Genomic DNA, 12,107 nt, shown 5'->3' with positions numbered 1-12,107 from the left:
TTTATTATTTCTGATTTACTAATCTTTCTTTTTACTTGTATTTTACCTCTCTGTGGATACGACATAGCCCGTCGATTACTACTGCGATCGCTTAGGAATTATTGGGCGATATCAGTAACCATCCTAAAGCTTGTGAAACTCGTGAACCCTCAGTTCATTGATCACATTGTTGGGATCTTACATCAATAAGAACACTAAATGGACGTAGGTCATTACCATCCAATTGGCATCGAGCCACTATAAATCGTTTGTGTCGTTTACTTTTCCATTAGAATTTCTTCTTGTTTTCATCTCATTTAATATCGTTTATCTGACCCCGTGTTGTTGACCAAATCGAGGGTCAACTTTTGGTGCTTTCATTGAGAAGGTGGGACAGACTTATGGTGCTACATCCACCCAACCTCCTCCACCAAATGTGGCTGAAGATGAACCACAATTGGAATTTGAGGAGGAGGAGATGGATTCCGAGACCTTGAGGACAACACTGAGTGTGTTGCAAGAGGAGTTGGCCAATCAAGAGAATGTGGCTGAGACGATGGCATTGCAACAAAGGGAGGTTGACCATCAACGTCAAGAGTTGAATGAGTGGCAGGCTGACATGGACCGCCGACAAAGAGATGCCACCGCTGCCCTGGAGGCAGTCATCCAATTGGCACGAGGACAACCTGCCCCAACTTCTCAACCAGATGAGCCACCAAGTGCACCACCACAACAAGGCCTAGACCCAAGCCCTCCACCTCAGCCGACAAGCCCTCAGAGGCCAGAGCAACATCCTGCTGGTCAACAAGATATTCCATTCCAAAATCCTAAGCAACAACCACCTTCTCGTGCTGGTTGTGATAATCCCCAGCGGCAAAGGCAGAGTAGGGCTGGGCAGCCTCCCCAAAGTCCTAGACGCCAAACTACTGAGGAACCAAATTCTTCGAGCAGGGGACAACACCCCTTCTGCTAACAGAAGGCATGTTGAATCAGGTTATGCGGTCAGGGCCCCCCCACGACATAGTAATGCCTAGGGACCCACCGACCAATGCATGCCTCCTCCTGGTGCTCGGGAGATGCTAGTAAGAGGAGGGAATAGTGCGACCAGCCAATCGCGCCATAGTCGGTCGCATTTCAGGGACGGGCATGAGTATGATGAAGTTGATTCCAACCTAGGGAATGCTGGTCGAGGTCAAAGAGAGAGAGGTGGAGGAAGGAACCCCCCCACAAAGAGAAAATAGGCCTGCGAGCCAAAACGTTGGGGGGCAGCCTAACATTTTTGATCGGTTGGGCGCTAGCGAGCAAAGGCACAGAGATGATGACTTGAGGGATGTGCTCAACGACAGGCATGAAAGGCACGATGAGTACGCTCCTCTGGCACCAGTCGCCCCAACGATCCCAGGCCATGCAGGCTCAGATCGATGCACTAAACTAGGTCGTCCAGCAGCTGGTGGGGAGCCGGACATCCCACATCGAGTATGATCGGAGAGGAGGCACTCCATTCATACAAAGAATAGTCGTGGCAGAAACTCCCAGCAAATTCAAGATGTTAGTACTGCCCAACTTCGATGGATATGGGGACCTAGTATCTCACGTGAATAAGTTCAAGATACAGATGGACATCCAGAAGGTGTCAGATGATGCTCGCTGCAGATTCTTTCCGGCCACCCTATCTGACACCACTCAGGAGTGGTTTTTTAAATTCCCTCCTGCTAGCATAGTGTCATGGGAGATGTTCGTGAAGGAATTCTACGGTCAATTCTATGTTGGTCGTGTGCACCCAACTGAAGCCAACTAGCTGGTCAAGATACCCCAGAAGGAGGGAGAATCCTTAAAGGAGTATGTCCAACGTTTTATGCGAGCAGCAGCTAGAGCTAAAACAGTTGGCGATGAAAGGAAAATGATGGTCCTTACTGCTGGAGTGAGGTGCCACGCTCCCCTCTGGAACAGTTTAAGGAAGAATGGGGTGAAGAGTACCCATGAATTCCTTGATCGAGCAGATCGGTACATTAAGCTCGAAAAGGTGATCGCCAACGAAGGAAAGTTGCCTGCGAAAGACAAGGGACCAAAGGAAGACCCCGCTAATGTCGCCAACGGGTCGGATAAACCCAATGGCAACAAAAAAGGCAACGGGAATGGTAAAAATGGTGGAAAGAGGGCGAATAATGAGTTGTCGACATCCGAGAATAAGCACCCTAAGAGCAATAGGTACGAGCCAAGGTTCACCAACTATACGACCCTTGTCAAAAGCATAGCGGAGGTGTACCAGGCGACCAGCTCCAATGTCCCTTACAAGCGACCAACGTCTATAAGGAAGGATATCTCCAAGAGAGATACAATGAAGTTTTGTCGTTTCCATAACGACTATGGTCATGACACTAATGAGTGTAACCAGCTGAAAGATGAGATTGAGTTCCTTATCAGACAAGGACACCTAAGGAGATACGTACGAGCCACTGAAGGTTCTCAACGAGAGGCTCAAGGAGGCAACGAGCAGGCACTTGTACGCCAACGCTTGCCACCTTTACAGCCAGCTCCTGTGGCAGGTATGTTGCTAACCATCTGTGGCGGCCCACACCTTGTAGGAGATAGTGGGAAGACAAGGGAGCGATATGCTCAGGCCTTACGCCATAACTAGGAAATCAAAATGATGAATGTGGAGGAGCGAACTCCCAAAAAAGCTCGAATAGAGGAAGATCTAATAACTTTCTCTGAGCTTGATGCTCAGCATGTCAGATTCCCTCATTCGGACCCTCTAGTCGTGGACGTCCAGATAGCCAACATGATGGTTAAGAGGGTGTTAGTTGACACAGGGAGCTCAGTAGACATCTTGTACAAGTCTTCACTAGAAAGAATGAAGTTGTTAGTGACGGACCTAGAGCCATGCAACCAAACCATTTATGGTTTTTCTGGCGAAGGGCTCACGCCAACAGGGTCGATTAGGCTGCCAGTTACAGCAGAAACTGCACCTGCGAACAAGACATTACTCATTACTTTTATAGTAGTTGATTGTCCTTCTGCGTACAATTTTGTGATTGGAAGACCTCGGTCTGGCACCTCGCCATGAAGTTCCCAACTGACGCAGGGGTAGGATGCGTGTTGGGAAACCAACGAGAAGCGAGGGAATGCTATAATTCCTCGATTACAAGGCGAAGAGGGGTGGATCGAGGGAAGTCATCGGAAAAGAGTTTAAATTGCCCGATGAAATACAGGCCCAATCAGGTGAGCGCGTCACCAAATAAGGTGTTGCCCAAAGTGAGGATAGGGATTTAGATCCTCGCTTTAGGGATTGTGATGAGGAAGTAGGACCAGTCGAGGACCTTGAAGAGGTCCAACTCGATGAGGCAAATCCGACTAGGGTTGTGAAAGTCAGTAAAAACTTAGAGACAACAACAACAAAAAAAGCTGGTGGAATTTTTTAAGAAGAACCAGGAAGTCTTTGCCTGGTCGCATAAAGATATGGTTGGAATTGACCCAACAGTTATTAGCCATGTCCTGAACATAGATAAAAGTTTTCCACCAGTACAACAGAAAAGAAGGCCGCTCGACAAAGACAAGTCTAAGGCTTTAAAGGAAGAAGTCGAGAAGCTAAAGGAGAACAGATTCATCAGGGTAGCGTTTTATCCATCGTGGGTCTCTAATCCTGTACTAGTTCCCAAGCCGAATGAAAAATGGAGAACATGCATGGATTTTGTAGACCTTAATAAAGCCTACCCTAAAGATTGTTTCCCGCTCCAAAGAATCGACCAGCTGGTCAATGCCACTGCAGGGCACAAGATCTTATCATTCATGGATGCGTACTCTGGATATAATCAGATCAGTATGCACCCACCTGATAATAATCACACTAGCTTTCAGACCGATATAGGACTTTACTATTACAAAGTAATGCCTTTCAGTTTGAAAAATGCTGGTGCAACTTACTAGCGATTGGTCAATCACATGTTTAAAGAGATGATCGGTGTAAACATGGAGGTGTATGTTGACGATAGGCTGGTTAAGTCGAAGAAGGTAGAAGAACACATTGGGAACTTGCAAGAGTGCTTCAACGTCTTGAATAACTATCAGATGAAGCTGAATCCCCTTAAGTGTTCCTTCGGAGTTGGATCAGGGAAGTTTTTGGGATTTATAGTAAACTCACGAGGTATCGAGGCTAATACCAAAAAGATCAAAGCCCTGGTTGATATGAAATCCCCAACAAAGATAAAAGATGTTCAAAGTTTAACCGGGAGAATTGCTGCTCTAAGTAGATTTATTTCTAAATCCACAGACAAGTGCATCCCATTTTTCAACCTACTTAGGGGCAATAAAAAATTCGAGTGGATGGAAGAGTGCGAGTAGGCTTTCCAGGCTCTAAAGTCTCATATGTCGTAGCCACCGATCCTATCTAAGCCGGTTGAAAAAGAAACTTTGTTCATCTATTTGGCAGTCACAGAATGTGCTTCTAGCACTGTCTTGGTAAGAGAGGAGGAACATGTGCAAAAAGTTGTATATTATATAAGCAAAAGGCTAATAGGAGCAAAACTGTGGTATCCGCCCATTGAGAAATTAGCCTACTTCTTGATTTTATCCTCCAGAAAGCTACGACCATACTGTTAGGAAAATATGTATTTTGCCTCAATGGAAATAATAATAAATTACAACTCTATGCAATATATTACAAATAAATAATGATTGATTAAAAAGAGTTACAACTCTATAACTGAAAATTACAAATAAACAAAGAAAATGAAGAAGATGATGAAGAAGAAGAGAATAGTAAAATACAACTCTAAGCAAAAGGTTACAAATAAAGTAAAGTGTTTGAAACAAAAGAAAAGAAAAGATTACAACTCTTGAACAAGAAATACAAGTAAATAGAGAAGAACAAAATAAAGATGAAAAGCAATATAATGAAAGAAAGGAACAAGAAACAAAAGATAAACAACTCTCACTCACACAACCAAAGTGAAGAGTGTTGGGGATCACCAACTTGAACAAGGTTTGAAACCTTTGTCCAAAAGCTTATTTCCCCCTAACTCAAGCACTAAGGGATCTCTCTCAGATATTGGAAAAGCTTTATGGAATTATCAAGCCTCAGGGTGTTTCTAGCCAAGTGCTCTAATGGATAGAAATGTTGTGTCTTACAAGTGAGCTATAGGCTCCTATTTATAGAGTTTAGAGACACCCTTTGAATTTCAAATTCCACCAACCCCCATGGCTGTTACCAATGTTTAATTGGATTAATATGGAATTAAAAAAGATATTTGGGAGTTATTTGGGTTTTTTGAGCTGTTCAACAAAGATTGAAAAAACTGAAAATTGGTCAGTTTTTGGCCTGTGGTCGCGGCCAGAGACATTAGTGGCCGCGGCCACTGGTCTCTGTCCCACAGGCCGCGGCCACCAACATTCAGTGGCCGTGACCACCGACCAATTTCAGCACTTAAAAATGTGTTGTTTTTCCAAACGGTTCCAAACCCTCCCAAATGATTTTGTAACTCCCAAAACACATTATTGGGGTTAAAATCATATCTCTAACAGCCATATCACATATGGCTTTATGAAATTCATCTCAATATTGTGTAACAACAATTTTACACAATAAAGGGTAATATTTGGAAGTTACAAATTTGTAACACCAAATATGTTACATTATTTGGATATATCTCATATATCTAAATATTGTAACTCTCTATTATATGTTACAATATGTGACACACTTTGTCACATTTATTTAATCTAAAACATTATATTATAATATAATATAATATTACATTATATTATAAAATAATATAACACATACTTCCAAGCTCACCCCATTGCAGTACTCATCGACCAGCCCCTATGACAAGTCCCGCAGAAACCAGAAGTCGCTGGTCGATTATTGAAATGGGTGGTTGAGCTTGGACAGTTTGATATTTCTTATTCGCCGCGAGTAGCAGTAAAGGGACAAGCTCTAGCAAAGTTTGTCATAGAGCTCACTGGGCTTCCAGTCAACAAACAGATAGAAGAGCCTGAGCCTCAAAGCCAAACTCCCTCTTGGAAGTTGTTCATAGACGGCTCTTCTAACGAGCATCACGCTGGAGCAAGTGTGATTTTGGTAACGCCTGAAGGACATCGATTCCACTGCGCAATCAGATTTGACTTCATAGCGTCCAATAATGAAGCCGAGTACGAAGTGCTGCTTGGAGGGTTAAGATTAGCCAGGGACATGAACATAAAATCACTTGAAATCTATAGTGACTCCCAGTTGGTGGTTAATCAAATTACCAGAGATTATCAAGCCCGGGGTCTGAAGATGGTTGCTTACTTGAACAAACCAAAGGATTTTCTGGCGCAATTTGAAAAATATACTCTCTAGCAAGTACCTCGCGACCAGAACTCAAACATTGATGATTTATCCAAATTAGCAAGTGCAAAGGATGCTGACACCTTGAATATAGAGCATGTTGAATGGCTGTCCGCACCACACATCAAAGCAGAAGAAACCTCTCTAGTAATTCAGGCAGCAGATGCATGAATGGAACCCTTCATTGAGTACTTGACGCATGGAGTACTGCCAACGGATAGAAATAAAGCAAGAGCCCTCCAAAGGCAATCTGCTCGGTTTATCCTGGTCGATGAAATTCTATACAGAGGGTACTCAATGCCACTCCTAATGTGTGTTTCAAAAGAAAAGGCCAAAGAATCAATGCGAGAAGTCCATGAAGGTTTCTGTGGGGATCACGCTAGGGGGCAGAGTTTATCAAAAAAGATCCTAAGGCAAGGATACTTCTGGCCAACAATGAATGAAGACTTTGTGGATTTTGTTCGAAAATGTGACAAGTGTCAAAGATTCTCCAAGATTCCGCGAGCAACCCTAATGAGTTGAAGCAGATGAAAAGCCCGTGGCCATTCGTAGTGTGGGGAATAGATTTGATTGGATCTTTGCCCACAAGAAAAGGCAACGTCAAGTATGTTGTGGTTGTTGTTGACTACTTCACAAAGTGGGCCGAAGCTGAGCCACTTGCAACCATAACAACCAAGAAAGTCCTGGATTTTATGGTCAAGAACATAGTGTGTCATTATGGATTGCCAAGAAAAATTATCTCAGACAATGGCACACAGTTTGATAGTGATCTATTCATGGATTTTTGCGAAAGGCATGGGATTATCAAAAGCTTTTCTTCAGTAGCTCATCCGCAGGAAAATGGACAAGTTGAGGCTGTCAATAAGACACTAAAGGATACTCTGAAGAAAAGGCTTGAAGAGGCAAAAGGGGCATGGCCATAGTAGTTGCGTGAAGTTCTCTGGTCATATAGAACATCCCATCGAACAGCAATAGGTCATACTCCATTTTCCTTGGCTTATGGATATGAAGCTATGTTGCCTGTTGAATTAGATCTGCCATCTCATCGAAGGATGGCATACGATCAAGATGCCAATAGTCAGTTATTGATGGAATCTTTGGATTTGGTCGATGAAAGGCGCGAGCAAGCCCAACTGCGAGTAGTAGCTTACCAGTAAAAGGTCGCCTGGTATTTCAACTCTAAAGTACGTGAAAGAAAGTTTAATGTGGGAGATCTGGTACTTAGAAGAGTTTTTCTTAACACCCGCGATCAAGCTGCTGGAGTGCTTGGACCTAACTAGGAAGGACCATACCAAATTGAAGAAGTCCTTCAACCAGGCACTTATAAACTTGCTCGCTTAAATGGAGATCTCATTCCTCGCTATTGGAATGGAGAACACAAGTACTACCAATAAACAATTTTTCTTAAAGAATTGGCTTGTGTTAATTTTACATTTTACAAGTTCATGAACAAAGGTTGGTCAATCACGTGACTGATCGCTTATAAGTGTAAGATCAAATTTTTGATCAATCGTACAGACACGATTGTCCATTTATTACAATAAATAAAAGGGACTGTGCGCAGCCAGTCAATCTTGCCAATTATTGTATTTATTACAAGTATTTGCTCATTACGTGTGTTGTTTTGCTATATTATCATTTTTTATAAATCCATATTACGAGCAGTAATGCTCGAACAGGTCTTGGTCAAGGCAAGTGACCGAGGACCTAAAGCTCCTCAATCACTTGGGGGGCATATAAGGTACCTAGTAAGCAAAGCATATCCACAAGTATATGTAAACACACGAGCAAAATAAGTGAAAGCATGCTATGGTACTTAGAATATTTTTCAAAATTTTGTTTAAATTTTGTTAAATCAAAACAAAGTGATATGCTAAGTTCGGTCATGCAAACAAATGTTATAATAAAATGCAAATATTATAATATCAAAAGAGAAATCCTTTACACTGCGAGCAGTTTCTGCTTGGATGTAATTGTTAGTTAAAAGGAAAAGCTGCCCGTTCAGCAAAAAATATATTGTCTTGACACTACGAACCGAGGTCCATGTGTCCCAAAATACAAAACAAAAGGAGTTATGAAGCAGAAGGATCTTGAGGAATTTGCTGGTCGACGGAGGCCCCAATTTCTTCGTCTGCGCCATCGATGCCCGTAGCCAAAGAGATTTCAGGGGAGGCTGGAACTTTCGTTCTCTCCTCCTCTTCAAGGCGAGCCAGAAACTTGTTTATCTCAAACTGCCTCATACATTTTGATAGATAGCTGAAGTCTGCCTCGCGGTTATGCTTCCAGAACATATAAAAGCATCTAAAGGTGGCTCCCTTGTACCTCTCCAGGTTACTGGCATTGGTCTCCACGAGCTCTTTGATGCGTTCCTCCAACCCCTCAAACTCCTTTCTGCTGATGACCAGATCATCTTGAAGCTTAGAGGCTTCCTTGAAATTAAGCAAAGAAGCCTCCTTATACTTCTCTTTAGTTTTGATGGCTTTGATCAAAGTAGCCTGTTGCTGTTTCAGTTCTTCAGCCAGCTTAGTCTTCTGTTCGAGCAGCTCATCGTTTTTCTTCTCAGCTGCCTCAAGCTACTCGGTGTATTTCTCCTCAACCATCTTAAACTCCTCGGCATGTCTATCCTCAGATGTTTTGAGCTGCTCGCCAAGCCTCTTCTTGTATTGAGCAATCAGGGCCCCCAAGTGGTGCCAGCCAGAGCTCATGGTCAGATGTCCCTACGATCAAACTATTAGTGGGAATAAAATGACAAGATAAACAAATAAATCTCAGCAAAAAATGGCAACTTACGTTGAGCACTTCGTTCAGTGCGCAATTGATGATCTAATCGACTTCCATGGAGTTGGTGCCGATGATGGCCTCTCGGCTGTGTCGGTGCCTCGATAGCTTAGTCAGCCTATCTTTGGTCGAACTAAGCACAATGTTTGTCAAAGCCTCTCCTGTTTGATCAGGAGGTGTCTGGTCAGCAGGAGCTGGAGGAGGCGAGTTAACAGGCACTGGAGGACATGTCTGGTTGGCAGGGGCTAGTGGAGACATCTGGTTGATGGGAGCTGGAGGAGGTGTTGTTTCCTTGGAAGGAACTGGTATTGGAGGATCCACAACCCAAGTCTTTTTTGTCGAAGGGTTGCTGCTACTCTCTCCGCGATGTTGCCTGCTCCCATTTTTCTTGCCCGAAGGAGCAGCGGGTTCAGGTTCACTGTACAGGTCGAATAGATCTTCAGTTGACATGATTGCAAAATAGAATCGAACGGTCAGACAATATAGATGGAGATACCTACTAGATCAAGGAAATAAGATCAAAGAAATTACAAGCAAAATACCCGAGCTACAACTACTGGTCGCTACATTATTTACTGTACTACTGCTACACTCACTCACTGCCTTGAAGAAGTCTGAATTTAAATTAGGCATGTATTTAAAGTTGTCATCCCCATCAAATAGATGACAGGGAATGGGAAATTTGTGTAGGAGTGAGAAGTCAGTACCATTCTCATCTGAAGATTCAAGAATAGGCTCAGGGTGTTCAGAAGCCTTCTGCTTGCCCTTTCCTGGTGGAGCAGGGGGAACAACTGCTCGTGGGGTACTGGAGGGTTCCCTGATGGTCACTCCCGTTGTCCTCCTCCTCGGAGGTTATGACACATCTTGGTGCTGCTCGAGAACTTCTCCACCGATAGCACTCCCCGTGGTTGATTCCCTCACGTCCTGGTGAGGTGCCAGAAAACCAACTAGCCTTAGATTGTTCTTTGTGACCAGATATTTAAACCTTTTTTCTATATTGGTCATGCTGGCTAGGGATACTGCTCGTATCTCCATTTTTGGAGTAGGAGCTGGTCGACGGCATGGACCTGAATGACACCAAAGTTCTAAGGAATGTGTAGAAAAGCTAAAGGGAATTGAAGGACCAGGGAATAAATAATTTACCTCCTTCAGTGAAGGCTATATTGTTTGCGACCAGGTCTGGTGTTAAAAAGTACTCCTGGAAGTACTTTCCCACGTTAGGCTTGTGGGTAATGTCACTCAGAAAGGTGCGAGCAGATTCCTGGTGGTAGAAATGGAAGAACCTCATGTTATTGTGATTGGGGTTAGACTTGAGATAGAACAAATAATTGATCTCGTGTGGCGTAGGAATAGGCCACTTCTTGTGGTTGTACAGGATATAGAGAGCAGAGAGCACTCTATATCCGTTTGGGTTGATTTGAAAGGGAGCGACCTCAAAATAGTTGGCCACCCCCTGGAAAAATGGATGAAGAGGCAAGGTTTCCCCTGCCTCAATGTAATATCTCAACCAGGCGCTGAAGGCGCTCCCAGGCAGGTTTGCCCACTGGTCGATTGTAGGCTTGATTAGGGTTATCCCAGGTAGACTGTACTTCTTGAGATAATTCCCTACCATCCTAGCTGTAATGTTGCTAGGAGGTACTACGTACCATTCGACCTCCGGTCGAATGATGTCTCGAGGTTGGGCTTTTGTTTGAATTTTTAGTTGGGAAGTGTTTTCAGGTTGAGGGCTAGTCAAAGGATTTTCAGCTCGAGGAGCAGGCTATTTGACAGGAGGAGTGGTTGTTTCCTTTTTCTTTTAAGCAATGGATTTTACGCAACCCATGTTGGCTGGGCTGGTCGAAGATCTATTTGAAGGGTTATGAGAAAAAGAAATTTCCAGGATTAGCAGCGACGACTATTCTTGATCTTCGAGTAACTACACGAGCAAGTCTTCGTCGATCGGCCTCTCACCTCCCCACGGGTCGTGCATAAAAATCTATGAACAGAGAAGGGGAGATGAGAATCTACGACCAAATGACCAAGAAAGTGGAAAAGGTTGGAATAACATTGCTCGTGTATAAAAGTTAAGCTTTTATACGACCAGCACCATTCCAACAAAACCATTAAATTCTATGCGAACAGTTTGGAAAACGGATTAAAAAGCATAAGTGAAAAGTTTTTCAGGAAAAACTTTTCAACTCTGTGAAAGGGCGGGAAAAACCTAGTTTTTTCTAAGTGCTTAAAAATCGAATTTTTACTTTGATTTTACGCGATAAATCAATGATCCTAACTCCTAAACCGATTCCTAAGTCTCATGTAGTGTTTTTCTCCTTGTCCTATCATGTTCGTACCTACATGCCCGACTGCCCCAAATGATTTCTTCAAGAACATTCGAGAACCCAAAATCCAAAACAAGCCAGAAACTAAATATTGCATGACATCTCAACGACAGAGAAGTTCGAGAAACTTACTTGGATGAAAATGGATGCAAATTCCCGAGACGTAGAATGGCTGGACAAAAACTCTGTGGATCGTTGGAATCATTTGGGTCTTCTGGGTTCTGAGTGCTTTGTTCTTTAGTGTTCTTGAGGAAAGATAGAAAGTAAAATGTAAAAATTAAATGTGAAGAGCTATATATATATTGGTTGAAGCACGGTTACTGAGGTGATGATGGGGGGTTATTTCTCGAGGCATGGAAAAGCGTGATAGCCGTCAAACCACTTTTTGGGAAACTGTAATGATATGATTGGTTGCCTTTTTCAAGAAGGCATGGATGGTTCTGACAGATTTGACAGGGCATATGAAAGGTCTGTTATTTAAGTTTACTTTATGCTGGTCGTAGTAAAATAAACTTGGGGGCAAATGTTTACCCAAAAACGGCCTCTGATGATGTGGCAGGGTTGGTCTACACATGAGAGGCAAGTGGTTGTTTTTAGTAAGTGTATCCTGCTCAGCCATTGACTAGAAAATTGTTGGTTCATCAAGCATCATACTTATGTGCGACCAGCCTGGTCGCAGACATCCATTTATTTCCTTTATTTAT

The 12,107-nt window shown here is 43.2% G+C and overlaps 1 protein-coding gene across 1 annotated transcript; it reads left to right on the top strand.

Moving 5' to 3' along the window:
* The first annotated feature begins 535 nt into the window (after positions 1–535).
* On the top strand, positions 536–952 carry LOC133792170 (uncharacterized). Its single transcript, XM_062230088.1, has one exon. The coding sequence runs from the start codon at positions 536–538 to the stop codon at positions 950–952; it is 417 nt and encodes a 138-aa protein (XP_062086072.1).
* Positions 953–12,107: the final 11,155 nt, after the last annotated feature.

This window comes from Humulus lupulus, chromosome 7 (genome assembly GCF_963169125.1).
Source record: "Humulus lupulus chromosome 7, drHumLupu1.1, whole genome shotgun sequence".
NCBI classification, from domain to species: domain Eukaryota; kingdom Viridiplantae; phylum Streptophyta; class Magnoliopsida; order Rosales; family Cannabaceae; genus Humulus; species Humulus lupulus.
This window is presented reverse-complemented; position numbering and strand designations above follow the sequence as displayed.

Excerpts from the sequence above, each read along its gene's own strand:
- LOC133792170 (XM_062230088.1), top strand. The coding sequence starts at position 536 with ATGGCATTGCAACAAAGGGAGGTTGACCATCAACGTCAAGAGTTGAAT.